We start from the raw sequence: 26,061 nt of genomic DNA on the forward strand, positions 1-26,061 counted from the left end.
TATTAAGATACGCAGTATATGGAACTCTATGCAGGCCCGGTGTGAAAGGGGCTTCAGAACCTTTCCAACTGACTTTGCTGTCAAAGGGAAATAACATCCAACAATGTAGTAGAATGAACCTATTATTCAAGCTCCAGGAGAATCCTTTCATTTGGCTTTGAACATACACCATCTGAACCACAAAGATAAAATAAAATAATAATAATAACAATAGGCCCCGGGGAAGACCCAGGACACGCTGGAGGGACTACATCTCTCGGCTGGCTTGGGAACGCCTTGGGGTTCCCCCGGAGGAGCTGGGGGAGGTGTGTGTGGATCAGGAGGTCTGGGCAGCTTTGCTTGAGCTGCTGCCCCCGCGACCCGACTCCGAATAAAGCGGAAGAAAATGGATGGCTGGATAATAATAATAATAATAATAATAATGGTTTCTACAGATACCACATCTTCATTGAGATGCCATCATCCCACCACATTCCTAGTTTTGCACCAAAAATATACTTTGGACCAATTCTTCAGCTTTAAAGTTACTGAAATGTCATCATGCAAAGACATTTGCAACTGCAAATAATGCAGCTGTGCAGCAGAGTAAATATTTGAAATTCAAACAAACACCAGTTGCACTTACCATTTGACAACAAAGCTACTTAAAAATGTTAAATTTTGTAGAAAACATAAATTTTCTACATCAGGTTAGGAAATATATATATAAAAAAAAAAAAAAAGTAAAGGGCCCAGTGTTGTCAAGCTCACAAACTACACAATCTTCGGCTGACTCCAACATAATTATTATGAATTTGTTTAATCTGCGAATGATCAGTTTGGGGTCATTTATGATGTTTTCTCTTGCATTTCTTTGGGTTCTTACATGTTTCTGTATGTATGGAAAGGCTGCCTTTATTCTGCTGCCTCAGTTTCCTCTGTTGTTTGTCCAGTTGCATTTTCTGCAGTTTTTGTGGCCTAAATAATGTGAAAAAGATAAAAACAGTCAATGGTATGTGCAGTTAACATACTGGACATTGTAATTTTTATCAATAGCAACTGTAATAATTGTAAGTTTGACACAATTTGGGAAAGAAAACCATACCTTCTTTTTCTTTTTCTTCTTCTTCTGTGATTTACGGCTTGCAGAACTCTGTAGTAAAGTCTGGATGAGAAATCAGAATGTTACTTTTAACTGAAGTGGATTTCATACAATTGTCTGCTGTGTGCACTGAGGATGATGAGGGAGAAAAGTCCACTGAATTCAGTCTTACTTTTAGTTCTGGATCTTGGACTTCATGCTCTGACTTGTAGAAATCGGGATCAAAAGGTCCGTTGGTGATTCTGTGGGGGCCGTTGGCCATCAGCAGCACTGTGAACTTAAACTGAGCTACAAACTCTCCTGCGAACAAAGATACCAAAAAATATGTGGAGGAAATATATAGCTGTTTAAAAACTAAAAAAAAGTTTCAAAGAAGCACACTTGCCTTCTTTCTCCTGAAGTACACTGAAGGGTTGCAACAATTCATGTTTGGCACATTCTAGTATACCCAGACGGGCTTTGGCTTCATCCTCAAAAGCCCTGACAGAAAACAGAAAAATATGTTGCTTAAAAAAAAAAAAAAAACACATCTGAAGTGATGAACTCATCCCACCTGCTCAAAATGATATTAATCAGTGAAATCACCTGCTGGAGTCAGTAGCTGCAAGGAAAACCTGTATCCTCTTGGCCCTTCCTGGAATACTTTGGACAACACTGCCCTAGTTGTGTGTGTGTGTGTAGTGAGTACCTTTTATGGCAGGACCTTCACATTGGGGTGAATGTGAAGCATTATTGTAAAGCGATTTGAGCGTCTGATGCAGATGGAAAAGCGCTATATAAATGCAGTCCATTTACCATTTTATGTCTCTGGCTCTAAATTCAATTTCAATTGAGCTTTACTGACATGGGAAACATACTGTGTGTGTGTGTGTGTCTCTGTCTCTCTAACACTCCCTCATGCTCTTGCTCCCCCCCACCCCACTCTCTCTCTCTCTCCGATGCTTCCTCTTGGCAGAACGGCTTAGCAACATTGCACGGTGTCCTGGTAGCATCCTAGTAATTATCCTTTATTATTATTATTATTTTGGATGTGCTGAGAAAAATTCCTACATAGTAGAGACAGAACATTCATAAACACCATTTTAAACACTGGAAAACTCAATGTTTTCAGACTTGGCAGAGGTATGGTCCGGACCCTATGGCACTCACGTGTTTTTGTGAACAAGAGTGCTCTGAGAGCAAAATATCCCCCACTGGCAAATGCTGCTTTGGTACAAGTGCTTTCTACATTATGATAACACTTCAAGTTTCACAAAATTCATCCTAAATATGTGAGGAGTTGATTTCAAAATGAAGGCACCAACTCATGAACCTGGCAGTATCTAGATTCGTTATCAAGAGCCATAACTCTGGTAAAATGGGCCCAACTCAAACTATATGATATTATGCGTATTACCAACCTATAACAAGAAATTGTTCCAAGTTTCACAAAAATTCCTCCTAAATGTGTGAGAAGTTGATTTTCTGACATAAACTTCTTCACAGATTCTGATTTCAGAATGCAGGCATCGTTTTGGGACGGACAGACGGAAGTCGCCACAATATAATCCCCTTCGGGCCTTCGTTCAGTGGGTGACCAAAAACTGATTTGTGAAGCTTCAATTCCCATGCATTTGCAAATATGATGCACTGTAAATTTTCCAAAACAACTAATTTCTAGCAAGCACATGTAAGGCCAGTACCTGAGTGTGAAGGGCATTGCATCAAACCGTCGTTCCACCTCACTGAAGAATGTGCGTGAAGTCTTCATCTTCAAGCCATACTGCTTACTAGGGTCCCTCTTGAAAATTGTGGTCCTCAGACCTCCATCCCTGGCCTAAATATACATATTTAATTGCAGAATAAATAAACAGCAAATATGAATTTTCATATGTCTGGTATGATTAGCTACAACACCATCTAATTTAAACAATATGAGTAAGAAAGAAAAGAGAACATTACCTTCCCTTCGCCAGTGCTAATCAACACATCTATAGCATAGACTTCATGTACCTCAAACTCCACTTTCTCATGGTCTTTCCTAGCAAAGAGTATCAACAGCGGTCAGTAAAAACTAAAGCCCTGGTCCCACTGAATAATGAACAATGAATAATGAGCCATGTAGCATGTTCTGTTTTTTTTTTTTTTGGTACGAGTCGAGTTATTCAACAAACGTGGGAGAACATAGGCTCTTAAAGGCAGAATATTTGGCTAATAAGGCTCATCTCTGAGTGTGGGGCTAATTTCAAGAAGTTTAAAATTTAACAAAAACAGCGTGGGGTAGTTTGTGTACGAGGTACTATGAGGACGTTAGAGGCATGTTTGTGGTGAGAACAAGGCTGTTAGAAGTCCATTATCCAAGCACCTGGCGGCTACGAAGACAGGACAGGCTATTTTGGTTCCGCACTCTCACGCACTTCGTCGTGACAATCCCACCTGCTTTGTGCGCTGGACGCTGCATATAAAATTATTATTTTGTAGTGGATTAATCATGTTCTCTCAGAAAACACCTGTTGAAAACACCACTAATTGCCTCCGGAATCACAGAGAACTGTTTCAGCAGCCACTTTTTTCCCCTCTCTCGCTTTCCTGCTCTTCATGAGGTGGACATTGTCTTTGGAATGGTCTTAAAAGGTAATTATTGTTTATATTGTAATGGCTTGGTAAAACAGTTGCATGTTCATTCCTTCTGAGCAGCTGTAAAAGTATGTTGATGATAGATTTAACATCTCTTTATAAATCGAATGAGCTGCGCTGTGTGCATTGACGCAATAACTCACACGCAGTGTTTTTTAATTGTTTGCGCAATGTTCCTATACTCTCCAGGAACCATCACTTTATCATGGTGGAGAGGTTTGTGTGCCACTATGAACCTGAGAGCTGTGTTGTCTGGAGCCTTTGTGCTCCTGGTAGGGTCTCCCATGGCAAATTGGTCTCAGGAGAGAGGCCATACTAAGAATGGTTCACAAGACACCATGACAGAACGAGGTAGAGGAAATGTGACCCGGCCCGGAGGAAGCCCAGGGCCCTCAGCTGGAGCCAGGCCTGGATGTAGGGCCCGTCAGCGAGCGCCTGGTGGCTGGGCTTGCCACTGAGCCCAGTCGGGCACAGTCCGAAAAGGCAACGTGGACCTTCCATCTCCACCCTGTGTACTCACCACCCGCAGGGGGAACTGCTGGTGTCGGGTGTGCTGTCCCATGGGTGGCAGTGAAAGTCGAAGGCCTCGATGGACCAGAACTGGGCAGCAGGGGCTGGCTCTGGGGATGTGGAACGTAACCTCACTGTGGGGGAAAGAGCAGCATCTTGTGTGGGAGGTGGAGCAATACCAGTTAGATCTGGTGGGGCTCGCCTCCACGCATAGCCTTGGCTCCGGAACCACTCTTGTTGACAGGGGTAGGACTCACGGGTCCCCGGCTGATGCCACTATGTTGGAGTTTACTCCAGTAGATGAGAGGGTCACCTCCCTGCTTCTTCAGGTGGCCGAGGGGAAAACTGTTTGTGCGTATGCACCGAATAGCATTATGGAGTATTCAGCCTTCTTGGAGTCCCTGAATGGAGTCCTGTATGGGGCTCCAGTGGGGGACTTCATTGTTCTGCTGGGGGACTTCAACGCACTCATGGGCAATGACAGAGACACCTGGAGAGGTGTGATTGGGAGGAACGGCCTCCCTGATCTAAACCTGAATGGTCGTTTGTTATTGGACATCTGTGCTAGTCACGGACTGTCCACAACGAACACCATGTTCGAACATAAGGATGCTCGTAAGTGTACATGGTACCAGAGTACGCTAGGCCGAAGATGTTGTGAAAGTGTCATGACACGGACCCACAACAGGGGGCGTAAATGAACGGACAATGGATAAGCCAAAAGTAACAATTTAATGTTGTGAACCACACAACGACGTACAGACAATAACAATATAGTGACTGTCAATCATACACCAGGTGACGTGTGGGCAGGCTCGACGATAGAAGACGCCTGGCGAGAGAAGAGCCGGATCCACACAGCTTCCACTGCCAACGGAGCTGAAGAACACCGGAGCCGCCAAGCCCTGCGCCCCAGGTGGCCGCTGTCTTCAGCAGTCAGACCCGGTACTGCTGGCAGAGAACAGAGACAGTCCTGATGAGTGTGAGGTCGCACACTCAGTAATCCCACAGTCTGTATTCAGTAAGGAGGGAGCACCTCCACCTCCAATCACACACTCGTGCAGCTCCTGTCTAACCACTTATCTGGATGGGGTGTGAAGCGAAGCCGTCGCTGATCACACCAAACGCCAATCCCACAGATAAGGACACACCACAGGAAAACAGCTGCAAAGAAGTTCAGATTATTACTCAATGTTTTGAGTCAGCAGAGAAAATTACCTGATTGGTAGTTGATTTCTCGGCGGGGAGGTGGAGTTGCAGTCCGGCCTTTAAGGTGGTGGTGATGATGTGGATGAGTGACAACTGATGCTGATGACGAGTAACAGCTCTCACTCCCGGTTGCTATGACGCCCTCTGCTTGAAGCCCGCACTTCAAGCAGGGCGCCATCTGGTGGTGGTGGGCCAGCAGTACCTCCTCTTCAGCGGCCCACACAACAGAAGAGCGATGATCGATTTTTGTGATCGTATCATCTGATTTGAGGCCGCATGTTCTGGACACTTGGGTGAAGAGGGGGCAGAGCTGTCAACTGATCAGCATCTGGTGGCGAGTTGGATCAGAGGGTGCAGGAGGACTTTGGACAGAGCTGGTAAGCCCAAATGGATAGTGTGGGTGAACTGGGAACATCTGGAGGAGCCCACTGTCCGACACATCTTCAACTCACACCTCGGGCAGAGCTTCTCTAGCATCCCTGTGGAGGTTGGGGGCAATCAACCAGAATGGGCAATATTCAAAGCTTCCATTGCTGAAGCTGCAGCGGGAAGCTGTGGCCTGAAGTCTTAGGTGCCTCAAGGGGTGGCAACCCTCAAACACCGTAGTGGACACCGGTGGTCAGGGAAGCATTCCGACTGAAGGAGTCCTTCCGGGACATGTTATCTCTGAGGACTCCAGAGGCAGTTGCAAGGTACCGACAGGCCCAAAGGGCAGCAGCCTCTGCTGTGGGGGAGGCAAAGCAGCGGGTGTGGGAGGAGTTCGGAGCAAACATGGAGAAGGACTTTCAGTCGGCACCAATGTGCTTCTGCTGGACCACGAGGCACCTCAGGAAGGAAAAATAGGGAACCATCCAAGCTGTCTACAGGAAGGATGGGACTTTGTTGACCTCAACTGAGGATGTAATCCAGTGCTGGAAGGAACACTTTGAGGAACAACTGCATCAGACCGGAGCACCCTCTATAGTAGGGGCAGAGCTGGAAGCTGATGGAGGATTTTCATCAATTTCCCTGAGTCAAAGTCACTGAGGTAGTCAAACAACTCCACAGTGGCAAGGCCTTGGGGGTTGATGAGATCTGTCCAGAAATGCTGAAGGCTCTGGGTGTGGAGGGATTGTCTTGTATGAGACGTCTCTTCAACACTGCGTTGCGGTCTGGGACAGTCCCTAAGGAGTGGCAAAGTAGGGTGGTGGTCCCCATATTTAAGAAGGGGGACAAGAGAGTGTGTGCCAACTATAGGGTATCACACTACTCAGCCTCCCTGGTAAAGTCTACTCCAGGGTGCTGGAAAGGAGGGTTTGGCCAATAGTCGAACCTCTGACTGAAGAGGAACAATGCGGGTTCCGTCCTGGTTGTGGAACAACCGACCACCTCTTTACTCTCACAAGGATCCTGGAGGGTGCCTGGGAGTATGCCCACCCAGTCTACATGTGTTTTGTGGACTTGGAGAAGGCGTATGATCAGATACCCCGGGAGATACTGTTGGGAGGTGCTGCAGGAGTATGGAGTGAGGGGGTCCCTTCTCAGGGCCATCCAACCTCTGTATTTGCAATGCGAGAGCAGTGTTCAGGTCCTTGGCAGTAAGTCGGACTCGTTTCCGGTGGAGGCTGGCCTCCGCCAGGGCTGCGCCTCATCACCAACTCTGTTTGTGATATTCATGGACAGGATATCAAGGTGCAGTCTGGGGGAGGAGGGTTTCCGTTTTGGTGGGCTCAGGGTCTCATCACTGCTTTTTGCAGATGATGTGGTCCTGTTGGCTTCATCGGCCAGTGACCTCCCACATTCACTGGACCAGTTCGCAGCCGAGTGTGAAGCGGCTGGGATGAGGATCAGCACCTCTAAATCTGAGGCCATGGTTCTCAGCAGGAAACAGATGGATTGCCTACTCCAGGTAGGGAATACGGCCTTGCCCCAAGTGAAGGAGTTCAAGTACCTTGGGGTCTTGTTCACGAGTGAGAGGACGATGGAGCGCGAGATTGGCCGAAGAATTGGTGCAGCAGGGGCGGTATTTGCTTTACCATACTTTTGTGACGACAAGGGAGCTGAGCCAAAAGGCAAAGCTCTCGATCTGCTGGTTAATCTTTGTTCCTACTCTCACCTCTGGTCATGAGGGTTGAGTCATGACCGAAAGAACTAGATTGCGGGTACAAGTGGCCTAAATGGGCTTCCTCAGGAGGGTGGCTGGTGTCTCCCTTAGAGAAGGGGGAGACGTTCGGTCATCTGTGGGAAGCTCGGAGTAGAGTCGCTGCTCCTTCACGTTGAAAGGAGCCAGCTGAGGTGGTTGGGCATCTGGCAAGGATGCCTCCTGGGCGCCTCCCTAGGGAGGTGTTCCAGGCACGTCCATCTGGGAGGAGACCCCGGGGAAGACTCAGGACTAGGTGGAGAGATTATATCTCCACACTGGCCTGGGAATGCCTCGAGATCCCCCAGTCAGAGGTGGTCAATGTGACACGGGAAAGGGAAGTCTGGGTTCCCCTGCCGGAGCTGCTGCCCCCGTGACCCAAATCTAGAAGCGGTTGAAGATGAGATGTTCATATACGTGGCTCATTATTTGAATAATGACTGAAATTTCTGACAAATCCATACATGGCTCATTATTCTCGTCTTTATTATTCGGTGTGACCACGGCTTAATGCTCAAACTAGAAACGGTCATTCAAGACAGACACAGTAAATCTCAGTTATTCTCAATCCGTTATGAGCAGCCCCAGTGTCAAAACTGATCACAAAGGAAATGAGTGAGGAAAGCCCCCCCAGGGCTCGACGGTACCACTTGTCCACTCGATAGTGGCAAGTGAAAGGTGCTGTTGGACTACTGCACCACGCCTGTTTAAGATGAAACCCAATTGTCTGAATTTGTGACTTTCATTTCCTCTCATACGTGTGACATCACTGGAGTGTGCAGACATGTCTCCCTTCAGCACAGAGGACATAACACCCTGTGTCCAATTAAGTCTTTCTTCAGCACTAAATAACAAAGCACATTCAACCGCAGGCAGCTGCCACCAGAAAAAACACAGTACCCAGTGTCTCCCCCGCCTGAGTTGGCTACTTTTTTTTTTTTGAATGCCTGCTTTAAGTGCTTTTAAATTGAAAATCTCCGACTTGCAGCAAGTCACCTGCTTGGTTCGGGGGGGGTTCCTCCCAGTTGGGCTGTCGCCCCAGTCCTTCTGATGGTAAGAAATGCAAGTGACTATAGAATTATATTTGTTTTTTGGTTTCAGACATTGTCTGTCATGACGACAACTCATGCCACCTCAAGGACAGTCAGGTCGTTTATGTGTCAATTTCTCAAGTTGGCTCGAAAAGGTCAAGACTACTCGAGTAAGGATAACAGGTCCGATTCCCAACACTACAGGTAACCATTACATTTCTACCCTCACTATACTGTAAATATTCCCTACTGCATATACGGTGAGGAAAATAAGTATTTGAACACCCTGCGATTTTGCAAGTTCTCCCACTTAGAAATCATGGAGAGGTCTGAAATTTTCATCTTAGGTGCACGTCCACTGTGAGAGACATAATCTTAAAAAAAAAAAAAAAAAAAAAAATCCAGAAATCACAATGTATGATTTTTAATAATTTATTTGCATGTTACTGCTGCAAATAAGTATTTCAACACCTGCCAATCAGCAAACATTCTGGCCCTCAAAGACCTGTTAGTCCACCTCTAAAAAGTCGACCTCCACTCCACTTATTATTCCAAATTAGAAGGACCTATTTGAGGTCGTTAGCTGCATAAAGACACCTGTCCACCCCACACAATCAGTAAGACTCCAACTACTAACATGGCTAAGACCAAAAAGCTGTCCAAAGACACCAGAGACAAAATTGTAGACCTCCGCAAGGCTAGAAAGGGATACGGGGCAATTGCCAAGCAGCTTGGTGAAAAAAGATCAACTGTTCAAGCAATTATTAGAAAATGGAAGAAGCTAAACATGACTGTCAATCTCCCTTGGACTGGGGTTCCATGCAAAATCCCACCTTGTGGCGTATCAATGATCCTAAGAAAGGTGAGGAATCAGCCCAGAACTGCACGGGAGGAGCTGGTCAATGACCTGAAGAGAGCTGGCACCATTGTTTCCAAGGTTACTGTGGGTAATACACTAAGACGTCATGGGTTAAAATCATGCATGGCACGGAAGGTTCCCCTGCTTAAATCAACACATGTCCAGGCCCGTCTTAAGTTTGCCCATGACCATTTGGATGATCCAGAGGAGTCATGGGAGAAAGTTATGTGGTCAGATGAGACCAAAATAGAACTTTCTGGTCTTAATTCCACTCGCCATGTTTGGAGGAAGACGAATGCTGAGTACCATCCCAAAAACACCGTCCCTACTGTGAAGCATGGGGGTGGAAGCATCATGCTTTGGGGGTGTTTTTCTGCACATGGGACAGGATGACTGCACTGTATTAAGGAGAGGATGACTGGGGCCATGTATTGCGAGATTTTGGGGAACAACCTCCTTCCCTCACTTACAGCATTGAAGATGGGTCGTGGATGGGTCTTCCAACATGACAATGACCCGAAGCACACAACCAGGATAACCAAGGAGTGGCTCCATAAGAAGCATATCAAGGTTCCGAAGTGGCCTAGCCAGTCTCCAGACCTAAACCCAATAGAAAATCTTTGGAGGGAGCTCAAACTCCATGTTTCTCAGCGACAGCCCAGTAACCTGGCTGATCTAGAGAAGATCTGTGTGGAGGAATGGGTCAGAATCCCTGCTGCAGTGTGTGCAAACCTGGTGAAAACTACAGGAAACATTTGACCTCTGTAATTGCAAACAAAGGCTACTGTACCACATATTAACATTGATTTTCACGGTGTTCAAATACTTATTTGCAGCAGTAACATACAAATAAATTATAAAAAAAAATAAAAAAAAATCATACATTGTAATTTCCGGATTTTTTTGTTTTTAGATTATGTCTCTAACAGTGGACATGCACCTAAGATGAAAATTTCAGACCCCTCCATGATTTCTAAGTGGGAGAACTTGCAAAATTGCAGGGTGTTCAAATACGTATTTTCCTCACTGTAGGAGAGGAAAAAAATGGCCCAGAATGCATTGCTTTGTCAACATCAGATTTTTTTCTCCCCCACAATCAGTCAAATTTCCAGGCACATTTTTCACGATGCTTGATGTCCACTTAAAACAAACAAACCAACCAAACAAAACATGCACCTATGAGAGAGTCACATGTTTATCCAATTTTGCAAGAGCGCCAAGAGACCACAAAGGCTCGGCGAGGAAGCAACGCCACGTTACAGATCTCAACGGGACAGCTGCGGTGTGGACACGGGACTCTGAAGCAGTAAACAGTACAAGCTGTTACACTCGTCTATGTTTACCAGCTTATTGACTGTGGCTGGATAAATTAAAGAATCAAAAGACACAAACAAGATGATGACAATCAGATGTTTAATGATAGTCACGTGGAACTTTAAAATATGTAAATTTATGAAGCCCTGTGAAGCGTGAAGAAGTGCAGGACAATATTCTTTGTGACTACTGTGTGCCACTTAAGAGGTAAAATCAGTGGGATGCAACTGTGTTTCAAGGTATGTATTGATTATTTGTTACTTAGTTTGTCCAATCTGATTTACATTTATTGGATGTATTTTTAATCGCTGGCTGCACCTGTTAGAACACAACTGGGAAAAAGTAAATAATAATTATGTGTCTCCTACAGTGGCCCAGATGTGACTAAATGCAGTAAGGAGAATTGTGAATAAACAGATACTCATATGCATTAGCTCTGTAACTTCAATTGTAAAGCACAAAATTTCAAGCATAAGTAGTGGCAACAATAATTTCAGACCCCTAAAAAACAATGATCAAATGTACCTTTGCTGGTCTGATGGATTCTGAATGATGGTCTTCTCACCAGCTATGATGTGCTGCTTTAGCTGATGAGACAGCATGCCTTTAAAACACAGAACCACACAGACATAAAATCAACATGCACATGTTCCAAGAGATTTAAAAATGAGCAGCAGGAAAATTTAATAACACTGAACACTTGTCATTGCCCATAGTGACTTTTCCACACCACAGCAGACTGACACACAGATGACGTGCACTCACCCTCTATAGGCATGCATTTTAAAGACTGGGTGATCTTGTTCCAAGCCTCTGTTATTTGAGTATTCTGAAAGACAGACACAAAGCACTCAAACTATAGTTTTGCTTTTGAAATAAAATGTAATCTAAAAACAGTAATTTGTGGTTGTAATCAAACCCCAGTCAATAATTCTAAAACAGACCAGGTTTCACAAACTCTTCAGAAAAGTCTGAACATCCCTTAAAACCTACCGACTTACATTATATACGTGCCAGCATACACTTCATCCAAGGTGCTCACAGAACCTGCTAAACGGGGTCTGTCCAGCCACCATAATGTAACTAATATATTATTTTACTTGCGCAAGATATGTCATGTCTAACTCAAGAGTCATCAGGAAATGACACATCTCCCCGGTCCCCACAAAGCAGTAATACAAAGTGTCCGGGGGGGGGTCACCCACGTACACACTTATGCTAAATATGAATGAAATTGGTCAACTGGTTCTTGAGATAACGCTCTAAGAACGGTGGCAATGACAACATCTTCAGTATCTTGCCGTGACCTTGAAACTGCCCCTACGTTCACCAGAATTGACTGGTGTTGGCCAATCACCCAAGTACACCCTTATGCTAAATATGAGTGAAATTGGTCAACTGGTGGTTGAAATATTGCGCTAGACACACTGATCACTATAACCCCCCCCCCCCCCCCCCCAATTTCATAATGAGGGAATAAAAATGTACAAAGGGCAAACATAGTTAACTTTCTCAGTCCATATACTCTCATGCATGAAACCATCTTGCTGCACAGATCATCAGTTTTCTAAGCCTAGTTTCTTTCCCATAACTGAACTTCATGCTGGGGCTGATCAACTTAATACTACCTCTGTAGTTACTGGAGCTCTAGACATCACACTTGTTCTTAAAAATTAGAGCCAGCACACTTCTCCACTCCTCAGGCATCCTCTCACTTTCAAAGATTTTATTAGAAACTCCACTGCCATCGCTCCAAAACATTCCCATGTCTCCACTGGGATGTCATCTGGACCAACTGCTTTTCCACTCTTCATAGCTGCCTTCACTTCATCCTTACTAATCCTTTGTACTTCCTGATTTATTCTCTCTACATCATCCAACCTTCCCCTGCTTTCATTTTCTTCATTCATCAGCTGTTCTTGCCTATCAGGATATGAATCCACTGCAAAAATTTCAAAATGATATATGAAAAAATGTGGGTTACAGGCTGTTCATAAACAGACAAATGGGTGAAAATATAACCGCCTCCCAATGTCGTTGACAGAGGTAATGACAACTGTTAGTGAAACAATGAGGTGGTCATTTGTAGAAATACCTGGTTACCAGGTTTAACAAGACGAAGAGCTGCTTCTGCACACAGGTGGGCAGCTTTGATCACATCAGCTTTCCGGCCCGTGACAGGGTTCTCCTAGAGAGCAGAAAAAAAACAACACACAAAGACAATGCCAAAGTGTGCAAAGACAAAGAACACAACATGATGACTAATTAATAATGCCTATTTATCAAAGCTCTGACCTTAGTGGCTCCCACCACAAAGCTGTGTGCAACATTGGCAATAAAGCCATCAACATGAACCCCAAGATCTCTGCAGGACATGAGAGTAAGAGGTCAACATAACACAAATTAATTCACTGTGCAGTCAGCATTATTAATGACACTGTGTAAACAAATCACCCAAATCACCTCACAAAGTCCAAATATTCATCCATTTTGCATTTTGGGAAACAGGCTAGGCCTAGAACCAGTTCAATGAACAAAAATCAAAGTCGAAACTTTGTATTTTCTATGCTCAGGAACAGAAATGTATACTTAAAATAATCGTAACCATTTAATGTTCCCATTGTGTTCTTTCATTACATACAGTAGTGCGGCATTTTCTGATTGCAATAACTTTGTGTAGCAGTAGACGATTAAAGTAAAACATGATGTGGTCTTCCTGTATGAATCCAAAGGAGGTAAATATTGTGTTATGTACCCTATAAATATTCATCTTAAACATCAACTTCATCAATGTCTGATAGCCAAGCTAACATGTAAAGAGAAGTGATGTTGGAAATAGTTACTTAGCTCAGGTTAGGCTTAAGCACCTTTCAGACTGGTGCAAATGTAGCACTTTTATTTTAAAGAGTCACAGTGCTTATTCAGGTTTGATCAGACCTGATCGATCAGGGGGTCTGATGAGCGCACCGACATTCAATGACCGCGCCTTTAAAGAGACACAGCACTTATTCAGGTGTGATCAAACCTGAAAGAAAGAGAGAGAGAGCGACAGAGGGAGAGAGCAACAGAGAGACAGAGCGAGAGAAACAGAGTGAGCGACCAACCGACCTGCTGTTTCTGGATTAAGGAGTTGAGGTTCGATTACCTGTTCTGAGCACACACACGTCCGTCAGTTAGATTAGCTGTTCTGAGCACACAGAGGCACTGCACCTGCGTGATCATGCCCTCCAGCTGATTCACTCTGGATGCACACACTCAGTTTTTGGATGTACACAGGAACGCCGTGTTGCAGACTTGCATGCAGTAATGGCGTGTTGCGCAGACCTGCTTAAAACTGCGTATTTTCTGTGTCCAGTACTCTACTCCAAAAAAATTAAACGTTTAATTTCTTCCATCCTACGCGCGTAGCCCTCAACATACTGCTGCGTAAGGAGCAAAAACTTGGCGCAGAGCTGCTCAACTCAGTGTAGATGGAACGCCACAATACAGCTCCACGTTTGCACCAATGTGAAAGGGGCTTAACAATGTGCCCAGCAAAAGCTGGGCACATAACAGTCTTGCTAACTCCGCCGTTAACGGAGTTAGCAAGAATGTAGAGTAAAATATAGGGAATATATATCACATGACACTTTTATAATGTCCAAAAGATGTATTGTTATACAGGGATCATCCTAGCTCTCACCATGTTTCTTATAGCAAATGAATGCATGATGTGGTGAGCAGAGTGTGTCGGAGAATTGAAACGGTGGCAAATATTTAAATAAATAAAACAAATCTTTTGAACCAGTGTGTGGCTAAACAACTTTTTATGTGGCTAACAGAAATTTCCACCAATTAGCTACAGTGGTTTAGTTTTTAAACACCACAGAAAACCCTGGTTTTGTTACAAGGCTTTACAGGTATTTGGTTCTATCTGGTTCAGTAATGATAACTTTCAAGGTGGAACTCAAAAAAGGAAACATTAAAACAGTGATTCTGCTCGGATCAAATTGGTTGAAAGAAAAAATACACATATTAGTGTAGTTTTTATATGGGACAAACATATCTTACATAATAATAAATGAGATGAGTGTGTGAATTGTGAGTCCAAATCTTGTGTATATAACACAAAAACTGCAGAAAAAGAAGAGTAAACAGACATAAATTGCAATATAGCAACTAAACTGAATATTGTTATCTAAATATTTTTATGCCAAAATGCTGCAGAGAAAAGTGTCACATTGGAATTTGGCAAAATGTTTCCATCAAGACTAAAAGCAAATATATCACTTGAAAATTTCACCAAAAATCACTGTTAGAAAAAGTCCAGCCTTACGTGTCATGGAACAGAGAGATGAAACCTGACTCTTGAATCTGACAGTCAACAACAAAGAGAAAACACTCACCAAAGAACACCAAAGAGAGGAGGGAGAACACCACAGTGGGAGACTCACGACACATCAGGGAAAGAGGGGTAAGATTATTTATAACTGGTGCCTACATTTTGACCAGATCCCCATCTTTAAGTGTGTAGTCAGGCTCACTCTTCAGGGGAGAGAAATGGCAAACACAGTTATTGACTGAAACGCTGGTGGGAAAGGCAACGCCTAGAAGAGGGAAAAAGAGAACAAACACGACTGTGATTATGAGGTAGTCACAGTTTTAAACATCATGTATGAATCACAGACTTAAACCTGGATCACCTACATACTGATAGCACTGCTAATCAAATGTGTGTGGGCTCACATGCAGTACACATCATCCATGCCTGCATCCACACAGTTTCTGACAGGTCACACCACTCACCTTTCTTCATTTCCTTTTCCCTCTTGAAGACCTTTCCTGTCTCTGCCATTATGTAAGAGTCGCCCTTCTCACATAGGCTGAGCACTGACACCCCGGGCTTGGCTGCTTCCACCACCTGACGAAGAGTCTCTGAGTGACACAGTGAGACACAGAGGAAAGGAGTCACTGGAGGCAAAATGGTGCAGAGCCAAAAGGGAGTCAAGAGAAGAGATACTGTAACTGATGCCACACTTGAGAAGCTGAGCGAGGAGTTGGAGTATCTGGGTTTGTGATTGTCCTGGATCAAGACTAAGCTCAAGACTTTCAACGACTCCCTGGACTCAGCCATCAGAAACGTATCTGTACGTGGTGAACAGGCTGAACTTGTAGATGTTCATTAATCTCAGCAGTGACATTCATGTCTCTGGGTTCTCAACCTTTGAGATCTACAGATGCCTGGGAAGAGTTTATAGTCATGAAATCACTGGATCTGCCTGTACCTTCACAGGATACTGAAGGGCCAAGACTTCATGGTTCTGGTGTGCCCCGTCTCTCTGTATGGTTTGTGAGATTTCAATGGTAATCAATATCACCATCAATTACCATCAATGGTAATCAACATATGTACCATATCTGCACGTTGGAACCCCCCCACCCAACCGCTTACTGAAACTTGGTTAAACATCCACCCTAAATTAATGTTTGGAAACTTGATCAAACGTCCTGCTTAAAATTAATTTTGCGAGCCCAAAACATCATAAAAAGCAAAAAATAAGTTTTCACTTTACTTCCACATCTTACCTGTGAAGATGCCTTCAGTGTGCGTGGGTCTATCCAAAGTTCTGTAACTCACTACAACCTTTGTTTTGCATGGGGATTTTTTTTTATTCATTAGTCATTTTATCCATCCATGCAATATACAGTTGTGCTCAAAAGTTTACATACCCTGGCAGAATTTTTGCTTTTTTGGCCATTTTTAAGAGAATATGAATGACAACACAAAAACTTTTTTCCACTCATGGTTAGTGGTTGGGTGAAGCCATTTATTGTCAAACAACTGTGTTTCTTCTTTTTAAATCATAATGACAACACAAACTACCCAAATGAACCTGATCAAAAGTTTACATAACCCCGTTCTTAATACTGTGTATTGCCCCCTTTAACAGCAATGACAGCTTGGAGTCTTTTGTGGTAGTTGTGGACGAGGCTCTCTGATGGTAAAGCTGCCACTGAATGTGTTTCGGACTTTATTTACATCAATTACAAAGAAAAACAAACAATATGGCACTCTATGGTAAATCTGCATGGAGTAGACAGTTCTCAAAACTGAGTGACTCTGCAAGAAGGAGAAGAGTGAGGAAAGCCAAAGCTAAAGGTCATTTTTCTCTTTTCCATGTGTACTGCTCAAAAAAGATGCACTGGCTCTATTCTCTAGAGGGCAGCTGTGACACAAAACAAAAGTCCGGGAGTCTTCCCTCATGCACACGATGTGCAAGTTGTGAAACTGTAAACACGATCACCATGAAAATCAACATTCAATGCATCCACCGTACACACAAAACACAGCTGCAGTATTTCAGGCCTATGGTGACAACCTGATGTCTTCGGTACTCGCTCCCTTCAGAGGATCCTTGGGTAGTGTTAAAATGACTGTACCAAATGAAGGGTTACTTCAGGAGATTCTGGTAAGGTGTATTACTGTCACTGTGAGGGAACATCAGCTATGGCATTATGGACACGTGGCACGATTCTCTGGGCATGATCCAGCACACAGGTCACTTAGTGTTGAAGACCCTAGTAACTAGAGAAGGCTAAGAGGATGCCCACGTTTCATCTGGCTGCAGCAGATAGATGGTTATGTTCAAGAGGCGGTGATGGGCTGGATGTCTGCCTGAGTTGTTACCATCAAGAACACAAAGCGGTTACTTTGTGGTGGATGCAGGGACGTGCAGAATCACCGCCTGCTCCCAATCCTGACCCGAAACAACGCAGCACTTCTACTCAGTTATGGACAAAAACAGAGAACTGATGGCAGAGCTGTGCACTCTGAAAGTGCCCTCTAACTTAAAAATAAACCACATGGACCAAAATACAAGCCTCATGCTGTGCTTGACCCTGCAGAAAAGTGAGCATTCTGGTTGACTTCAGTCTGGTGGCTCTGACACATGAAGATCCCACTGGGACTGTCTGTTGTGTGTTTATCTCTCAGCGCGCTCGCGCTGTCGTTTACTTGACATGTTTTGGGTCAGTGACTGACGACAGACAGCTAGCCGGTTTGGTTAGCACTCCATGGTAGTTAAATAAAATATCTAGGCAGAAGTCAGACTAAGTGGACGCCGGTGGCACCTGCTTACCAGCTCCAGCAGCGTGTGTGCGTGTCGCCTGGAAACCACATGGCGGAACATTTTTTAGCCGGACACGGCAGCAGGACAGGCCGACCAACCGGCGGCCCCACGCGCACCTAAAAACACTCGTTCCGTTTTACTTACGGTTGGCGATGTCGCCTCCCATTTTGTACTTGGTGACCACCAGATCCTCCGCGATGGTCTGCTCCTGCTCCTCGTCAGACATCTTGGCAGTGAAGTTTAATAAGTCGTTCGCGGGCACCGAACAGACTGTACAGGACTCCCTGCTGCCGCTCTCAAAGCCCCGCCCACTGCACCGTGACGTAAAGACGTCCAACCCGCCAAAATGTGACGCGAGTCCAAATCTGTAAAAATTTGTAAAAAAATAAATAAAATAAAAATAAAAAATGTAGACGTATTTTCTTTCTTTCTCTTCTTTATTATCGAAATTGCATAGCAAGTACATTACAATAAATGACAGCACAAAAAGTGTACCTATTTTACTTTTGTGCTTCATTTTTACTGGCTGAATTTATTTAATAAAATACAGTATTTGTACAAAATACAAAAGCACATTGCAATAGATGGATTACACATTAAAGTGTAAACACTTATTTGCATTGACACAATATGGATCAACAGCCTAGAAATGTATCATGGAGAAGAAGAAGAAGAGGATCATATTTAACGTGGGTAGCCAACGAAAGCACGAAGCTTGTTTCCAGAAGGGCCCACGGCACGTGTCTCTCACTCCTCCCCAGCACTGTTGTTAAGAGTGCCACTTGGGAGCATGGCTGCAATAGGAAAGCGAACCCAGATCGCTGGCATCCCAGTCCAACGTGCAAACCATTACGTCACCATCTCCATTTCCCATGGAATCCAGTTTGCCAACTTGTAAATGGGGAGGGTCCACTAGGGTCCAGTGCTCCTAACCTCTTTATATTATTTGATGGTGCATACTACAACCCCAAAGTGATTTTAAAGTTTACAAATAAATGTAATACTTTTAAATAGCTAACAAACCAGATCCAGTTTTGATCAATTTACAAAATAAGACATAGGATTCTGTTGATATACACCATTAATCACCTTTAATTGTACTGTGGTCTATAAATTTGAATTGAAAATTTTAAAAAATAAATAATGTTAATGCACCATAATTAAATGTTTTTGTTTTTTGTCACCCTTTTGTAACATTGCTTAACTCACTTTAGTGCAACATATAGCCTACCGTAAATGTAAAAACAACGGTAACATGCTGTCTTTAATTCTAGGACTAGTGGACCCTAGCAGTAGTGGGAAGTTCCTCTTGTAAATTGCACAACAACCCTAGCTCAAGTCATAATTTTGAGCATGATACTCAGATAATATTGATACACAAGTTCCTGAGTTGGTGCGACCTTCGACCTTCCAGTCACTCGTGGTAATCCCTTGGTGGCAAAGATCATCTCTTGATCAGGTCCCAGACAGGATGGTGGACACCGAGGTGACTGAACAGGCCCAATCTTGACATGCACTGTTTCATCGTGACAGATAGAAATCTACATTCCAGGGTCGATCTAGAGACACGTGAGCAAACTGTGCATGGGTTTGTTTAACATGGGAATGTCGTTGCACCCCAACAAACACACAACCCTTGACAGATCCTTAGCCTGGTCCAATGACTGGGAAATCTCAGACGACTGGGGTCGGAGGACCTGCTGCAGCCTTCATCCACCTTCAGTTGTTGGATTACAAACCATCACCTCCTCCACCTGATCCGTCGTTGAAGATTTCTTGGTTCATCAGAGCCCCGTTAGCTGTCTTGTGTTCAGGGTTCCTGTTGAGCCTCCATGGTTACCTTAGCAACTGCGGGGCATGCAAGGTACACTCCACACCGTATTTCACTCCAATAGGCAGTCCCGTACTTGATGCATTACTCAGGTGTCACAATGTGGACAAGGGGTTGGATTTTGACACCTAACCTTCCAGTATAGCAGAGAACAGATGCAATCATGGATGTTGCTTGTGTACATCAATTTAACCTGTACACTCCTACATATCCATTTAATCTATGCACACTAAATTTGATATAAAACACTTTTTATTGTGTCTGGAGGATAGCTCCGTTTTTTTTTTTTTTTTAAATTTCACTGTGATAACTAGGCATTTGAACATGTACTTGCAATTTTGACTTTACTTGTTGGAAGTAGGCTCTTCAGACTAACACATGAAGGCAGCATAAATCTCAGTACATTCCTGAAAAACAAGCTGTTTTGGTCAGTCCATCCGAGCCTGGGAATGCACTCAATTGCTCCAAGGTGCACCCACCTACATACATGTAAATGTTCTACACTGGACTTCTACTATAAACTATTGCTGTGCAAAAATATATCCTTAATGTGCAATATGCTGCTGCTTTACTGCTTATTTTATCTTTTATTTATGCACAGAACTACTGTTTGCATCATTTTTTTCTGGACAGTTGCAATGAAATTTTGTTCTAATGTGCACAATATGGATATAATCTGAATGGCAAAGAAAGTTTAAGTCTTATGTGATTAAACAAAATTATTTAATGCAACTTATTTTAATGTTTATGCAAATTTCTTTTGTGATGCAGCACATCTGAAATTATTTTTGTGTTCAGTTTGGTCTATAAAGTTTTTCATCAAAAGTTTTTGGAATAAAACAAAAGCATTGTCCAGTGTTATGGCACAAGTACTCGTATACAAGAATCTTTAAAACAAAAAGACAAATACATAATGTATTAACTCAACAGAAAAAGAGGAATTTATTACAGTGGTTGTTGTTTTGCAGTTGACCCAGTTGTTCAAGGTTGCCACAGTTGAGCCACTACAGGTCCACATTGGGATTTGGCACAAGTTTTATGCCCTATGAAAGGGGAATTTCTTACAATTAAAACAGAAAATCAGCTATACCAATTTTAAAAATACAACATAACTGATATTTAAATCATTTAAAAAACATGATTCATTATTTTATTTTAATTATTCATTATATGCATTTTTTAAGTACATTTGCGACATTTGAGAGTTCAACAGCTTGACCTGCAGGTTACAGGCTAACCTGCACATCAGTAACTGGATGAAGCAGGTTTCAACGACTTAGTTGCAAACTCCACAATCATTCTACAGTACAAGCAAGCCGAAAATGAAAACAGCCCATTTCAAAATATCCATATACAGTATGTTCATTGAGCATAAATGGTACAACCCCAATCAGAAAAGTTAGGATAGTATGGAAAATGTATGAAAAAATAGAAAGAAACTTAGACTTCTATTTCATTGGCAACAGTATCAACCCAAGATATTTTATGTTTTGTGTTGTCAACTTAATTTAATTTGTTAATATATTAAATAAAAATAAATATTTGTTAATGTGAGGTGGCGATGCTCAAGTGGTAAAAGCAGTGGGCTTGTGACTAGAGGATCCTCACTTCTAATTCCTGTCAGACTGGGGGAAAAAAAAAAAAAAAAGAAAAAAAAAATCACTGAGAGCCCTTGAACAAAGTGTTTAATCCCGATGTGCAGTTGAGCACATTATATGGCAGGAGCCTGAAATTGGTGTGTGGGTGAATGTGAGGAATCACTGTTAAATGTTCTGTGAAATATATATATATACCTCCCTCTCACCTCCCCTGGGGAGGGTGGTACGTGTGTTCCTCAAGCTCAGGTCGTCTACCAGAGGCCTGAGCCTGAGATTTTGAGGGTTCGGTGCAGTATCTTAGCTGTTCCTAGGACTGCATTCTTTTGGACAGAGACCTCTTATGTTGTGCCTGGAATATGCTGGAGCCACTCATCCAATCTGCGGGTTACAGCTCCTAGTGCTCCTATTACCACTTAGACTTTACCTTCCACATCTGCTCCGGTTCCTCTTTCAGCCCTTGGTATTTCTCTATTTTCTTGTGCTCCTTTTTTTCTCAGCTGGGATTGCCACATCAATCACCACTGTGGTTTTCTTTCCCTTGTCAACTACCACCTGTGCTGGCCAGCAGCTTCTTGTCTCTCTGGAATTTGAAGTCCCACAGGACCTTAACCCTGTCATTCCCACCACCTTTGGTGGCGTCTCCCATCGGGAGTTGGGGACTTCTAATCTGTATGCGGCACAGATGTTCCTGTACATGATTCCAGACACTGGTTGTGCCTCTCAGTGTACACTGTCCCAACTTGCATCTTGTTTCCTGCAACTATGTGCTGGACTGTCTCTGGGGCACATTTGCACAGATCGCAACTTTGGTCCTGTTGGCTGTGGTAGAGTCCTACCTCTATGGATCTGGTGCTTAGGGCTTCTTCTTGTGCTGCCATGATCAAAGCCCCTGTGCTGTCCTTTAGACTGACCTTTGTAGCCACTGGTAGGTCTTCTTGATGTCAGCCACTTCCTCTATTGGTCGATGGTACAGCTTTATATATATATATATATATATATATATATATATATATATATATATATATATATATATATATATATATATATATATATATATATATATATATATACACACACACACAGTATATCCCTTTCCACATTTATCACCAATTTGCTTGTTAAAAATGGACCCTCAACTCACCTTTTACACTCACGTCAAATATCTCTGTAAGATATCATTTTACCACCTCAAGAACGTCACCAAACTCTGTCCAACACTCACCCTGGCAGATGCAGAGAAGCTTGTCCATGTCTTTGTCTCCTTCAGGCTGGACTCCTCATCGGGATCTCTTGCAAGAGCATCCAGAGACTACAATACATCCTGACCAGCGATGCCAGGATCCTCATGAGGGTACGCACGTATGATCACATCACCTCCCATCCTGAAATCCCTTCACTTGCTCCCTGTCCCACTCAGAATTGATTACAAGGTCTCCCTACTTACCCACCAGTGCATTCACAGACATGCCCCCACTTTATCTCCAGGAACCCCTCACCCCCCGAAACTGCCTCACACACCCTCCATTCTGCAACCACAAACACCCTCCAAGCCCCCAGAACAAGCTTCACAGCATGGGTGATTGGGCCTTTTCCTCTGCTGCTCTGAGGCTGCTGAACGCCCTCCCTGACCACCTTAGGGCCCCACAGTCTATCGATGTTTTTAAATGAAACAAGCATTTTGCTAAATATATTTATAGATTCTCCTTGAGCTTGATAATTTTTAACTGCATTGATTTGAATTTTTTTCTGTTCTGTAGCACTTTGAGATTGCTGAAATGTATAGTGCAATACAAATAATATACGTATATATATATAAAAACCTTAAATGCAGGAACAGTTGAAGCCGACCACACAAAACATAAAATAACTTGGGTTTATACTGGCTGCAATGAAACAGAAGTCAAATCAAATGTAAGAATCATTGTTTTGTTTTGTATTTAATAAGCATTTTCCATATTGTCCTAACTTTTTTTCTGATTTGGAGTTGTGATTTATCAGTAGAAAATAGGTCTTAAAACAATGATACAACCATTAAAAATGCATTTGTTCTTAGAAACATTCTTTGTTCATTTAAAAATACAATCAGGAAAATGTTCATAAACAGTTCATTTGTCATTGTAAGTCAGTGCTGTTATTTTTAGAAATGCCCATAATCATAAGTCTCAAGACATGATATAATATCTGTCTATAACAGGCAAAAAAGTCTTTGTTTGTTTTTTAACGGTGTTATAGGCAGCACTGAAAGTGATTTTTGGCTGCACTCCTGCTTAAGGCCCTTCATTAATACAGTTCAAAGGGAAGTTCACATAGTTTATCAGTTTCTTCATGAAGGCACTGCAGCTTTGGGCTTTAGGAACATCTTGCTATGCCAGTAGTTTGGATTGTCAAATGAATGATCCCCAGGAGCAGGTTCCCCAACCCCAAACCCAGCTCGCACTTTTACATAGGGATCACATCCAGACTGCTGAGCCTCTGTGGCCTTTCCTGCACCCTCCCTTTCCCTTTGCATGTTTTGGTACACCACCACATCACCCAGCTGAGCACCAGCAAGGCATTCCATGTCTTCATACTCACACGTCTCATTCACTCCCCGAGTCTGCATATCCTTCTTGTCTTGCAGGCACCGTCTCAGTTTTGGCTGTCTATTTGTGTAGTGATAATTGCCATCCTCCACATATTCATCCTCCTCTTCCTTGTCTTCTCTTGTCAGCTGAGATGATGCGAGAGGAGAAAGTCCATGTGCTGGAGGGCTTTCTTCTTTGTCACTGCTCCTGATGTCCATGTATTCATATTCAATTTGCTGAAATCCCTGCTGATCTGAACGGGAGTTATGGTTTGGGAGCTTATCACCTGTGTGAGCTCCCCTGACCTCTACATACGGTGCGGCGTCTCCTTGGGATGGTCTTCCTTGTGCCAATATACTGGGGGGTTGGTTTTTGTTGGGGTTCACCCGGTTGGTGCCGTCCTTCACATAGCGGTTATATCTGGGTGACAGACTTATCTGTTTGTTCATATACTCGTATTCTTCATCATCTGGTTCAGTCACAAGTCCTGGCAAAAGAGGCTTGCTTATCCTGCCAGAAGTGGCTCGAGATATTGAGAGTAGAGTATCTGAGAAAAATATGTTTGACAGAGTAAGAATTCAGATTTGAAATGTTGCATGCTGGTAATGTACAGTTAGAAAAGCAAAAATGCTTTCCAAATATACAACTGTACTGAATCTGATAGCATGTGTAAGAATAATATGAACTTAGAAGCATTCATGCTATTATTGAAATATACATATTACATTTTCTTACTCAAATAGAAAAATGGACAATGAATGTAAGTAATCTCACCTCTCTCTGGACTCTCTCCAGGGAGCACGTATCCATTCTGGTCTTCTTCCTCCTCCATCTCGGGAGATGGGGTCTCTGGTGGCCCACCGGATGAACAGTCCCTCTGCGATATATAGGCACTGTCTTCACAATGACGTTTTCTTTGCAGACTGCCTGCAAAGGACAGGTCCTCACTATTTTCCATCTCCAGCACTGTGCCGCACCCTTCGGAGCTCTCAGACATAGTGCGTGCCGAGTCGAGTCGAGATCGTGGTTGACACAAACCCTACATACAACAACACAGTTAGTGATAAACAATCAGTAGCAGGACCCGTTAGCAAGAAAGGTTTTTTCCTATACAATACTGCACAAAAGTGTTAGGAGCATGTCATAGTTTTGATAGAAATGTGTTTGGTACATTGGCCAAGAGAGGCCACAACACTTCTGATAAAGACAACAAACACCTGCAAATGCAGAAAACACAAATACCGAAAGCACAAACATCAACTCAACAGACAGCTGCATGAAAAAAAAAACATGTCACAAACTGAGAAGATACTTGTAAAGACAGAGGACACAAAATTAGTACCTACTCCACATGCAACAATTTAATTTGAAAGCAAATTCACAAAGCACACAAAAACACTGATGCACTGCAAAGCTCCACAACAAAATGGAAGTACTCACACAACACAAGAGAGGTTTTTGCATAAATCAGGTTTGAAAATGATGCTTGAAGCACAAATTAAAAGCACTTCATTGAGAAGCACTTTATAATCCAGCAATTATAACTTTTTAGCAGTTGAATGTGGTTGCATGGTCTGTGTATTGTTGATGGTTGTGTACTGTGTGTGCCATTTTTTTTTTTTAAAGTCTTTCAAGCTACTGTCATGCCTTTTTAAAATTGGCCCTGGGGATAAATAATGTGATTTGAATTGAAAGACATTCAAGTTACAATATAAATCATATGTCCTGTTATTGTGCGGGTTATGGGCAGGGAGCTGGACCTCCCTTGAGTGCCCACAGGGACCAATAAGGGAAGGATTTTGTGAAATAAGGTCCGCCTTTGCCACGCCCATGTTGTACTTTATAAAAACTGTTTTAGTCCATTGTTTGAGGTTCTGAACGGATGATCTCATGCAAAATAAGTTCTTCAGAATCCAGGCCTGTTTTTACACTGTGACTTTAAATAAATTTAAAGTGCAAAAATAGTTTGACTTTGTAAGGGACAGTATTACAGTAAGAACCGGGTGAAATTAACATTCTGGTGTCGGCCTGGGCTTTGCGGTTGCAGGATGCGGGACTTCTCTGTGTTCCCAGGGTGAAGAAGAAGTCAGTGGGTCAAAGAGCTTTTTCATATCGTGTACCCGCTCTGTGGAACGGTCTTCCTGCGACAGTGAGGCAGTCGGAGTCCATGGACATTTTAAGTCAAGACTTAAAACCTATTTTTATTCTCTTTCTTATGAA

At 43.1% G+C, this 26,061-nt stretch overlaps 2 protein-coding genes across 4 annotated transcripts in view; both read right to left on the reverse strand.

Annotated features, from left to right (window-relative positions):
* Positions 1-713: 713 nt before the first annotated feature.
* On the reverse strand, positions 714-18,175 carry LOC117506989 (proliferation-associated protein 2G4-like). Of its 2 annotated transcripts, XM_034166658.1 has the most exons (14): positions 17,993-18,175; positions 15,525-15,653; positions 15,220-15,325; positions 13,035-13,104; positions 12,835-12,927; positions 11,505-11,568; positions 11,265-11,343; positions 8,532-8,582; positions 3,023-3,101; positions 2,764-2,897; positions 1,467-1,561; positions 1,254-1,381; positions 1,085-1,144; positions 714-957 (listed from the first exon to the last, which is right to left on the reverse strand). In XM_034166658.1, the coding sequence occupies exons 1-14, from the start codon at positions 18,072-18,074 to the stop codon at positions 895-897; spliced, it is 1,233 nt and encodes a 410-aa protein (XP_034022549.1). In that variant the 5' UTR covers positions 18,075-18,175; the 3' UTR covers positions 714-894. The 2 variants fall into 2 exon arrangements, with proteins under 2 accessions (XP_034022549.1, XP_034022550.1); XM_034166659.1 differs by lacking the exon at positions 8,532-8,582 and having other exon boundaries at positions 17,993-18,174.
* Positions 18,176-23,486: 5,311 nt separating this feature from the next.
* The window catches only part of erbb3a (erb-b2 receptor tyrosine kinase 3a), a 43,920-nt gene continuing 41,345 nt past the window's right edge, over positions 23,487-26,061 (reverse strand). For both annotated transcript variants that reach the window (XM_034166662.1, XM_034166661.1), the window contains 2 exons: positions 24,616-24,880; positions 23,487-24,388 (listed from right to left, as the gene is read on the reverse strand). In XM_034166662.1, coding sequence (XP_034022553.1) covers positions 23,601-24,388; positions 24,616-24,880 — 1,053 coding nt within the window. In that variant the 3' untranslated portion in view covers positions 23,487-23,600. The remainder of the gene's footprint in view (positions 24,389-24,615; positions 24,881-26,061) is intronic.

Source organism: Thalassophryne amazonica, chromosome 3 (assembly GCF_902500255.1).
Source record: "Thalassophryne amazonica chromosome 3, fThaAma1.1, whole genome shotgun sequence".
In the NCBI taxonomy this organism is placed as follows: domain Eukaryota; kingdom Metazoa; phylum Chordata; class Actinopteri; order Batrachoidiformes; family Batrachoididae; genus Thalassophryne; species Thalassophryne amazonica.

Excerpts from the sequence above, each read along its gene's own strand:
- LOC117506989 (XM_034166658.1), bottom strand. The coding sequence starts at position 18,074 with ATGTCTGACGAGGAGCAGGAGCAGACCATCGCGGAGGATCTGGTGGTC. Across the intron at positions 3,102-8,531 it reads ACCCCCCCCGAACCAAGCAG|GAAAGACCATGAGAAAGTGG; the intron begins GTGACTTGCTGC and ends ACTCTTTGCTAG. Across the intron at positions 958-1,084 it reads AGAAGAAAAAGAAAAAGAAG|GCCACAAAAACTGCAGAAAA; the intron begins GTATGGTTTTCT and ends CACATTATTTAG.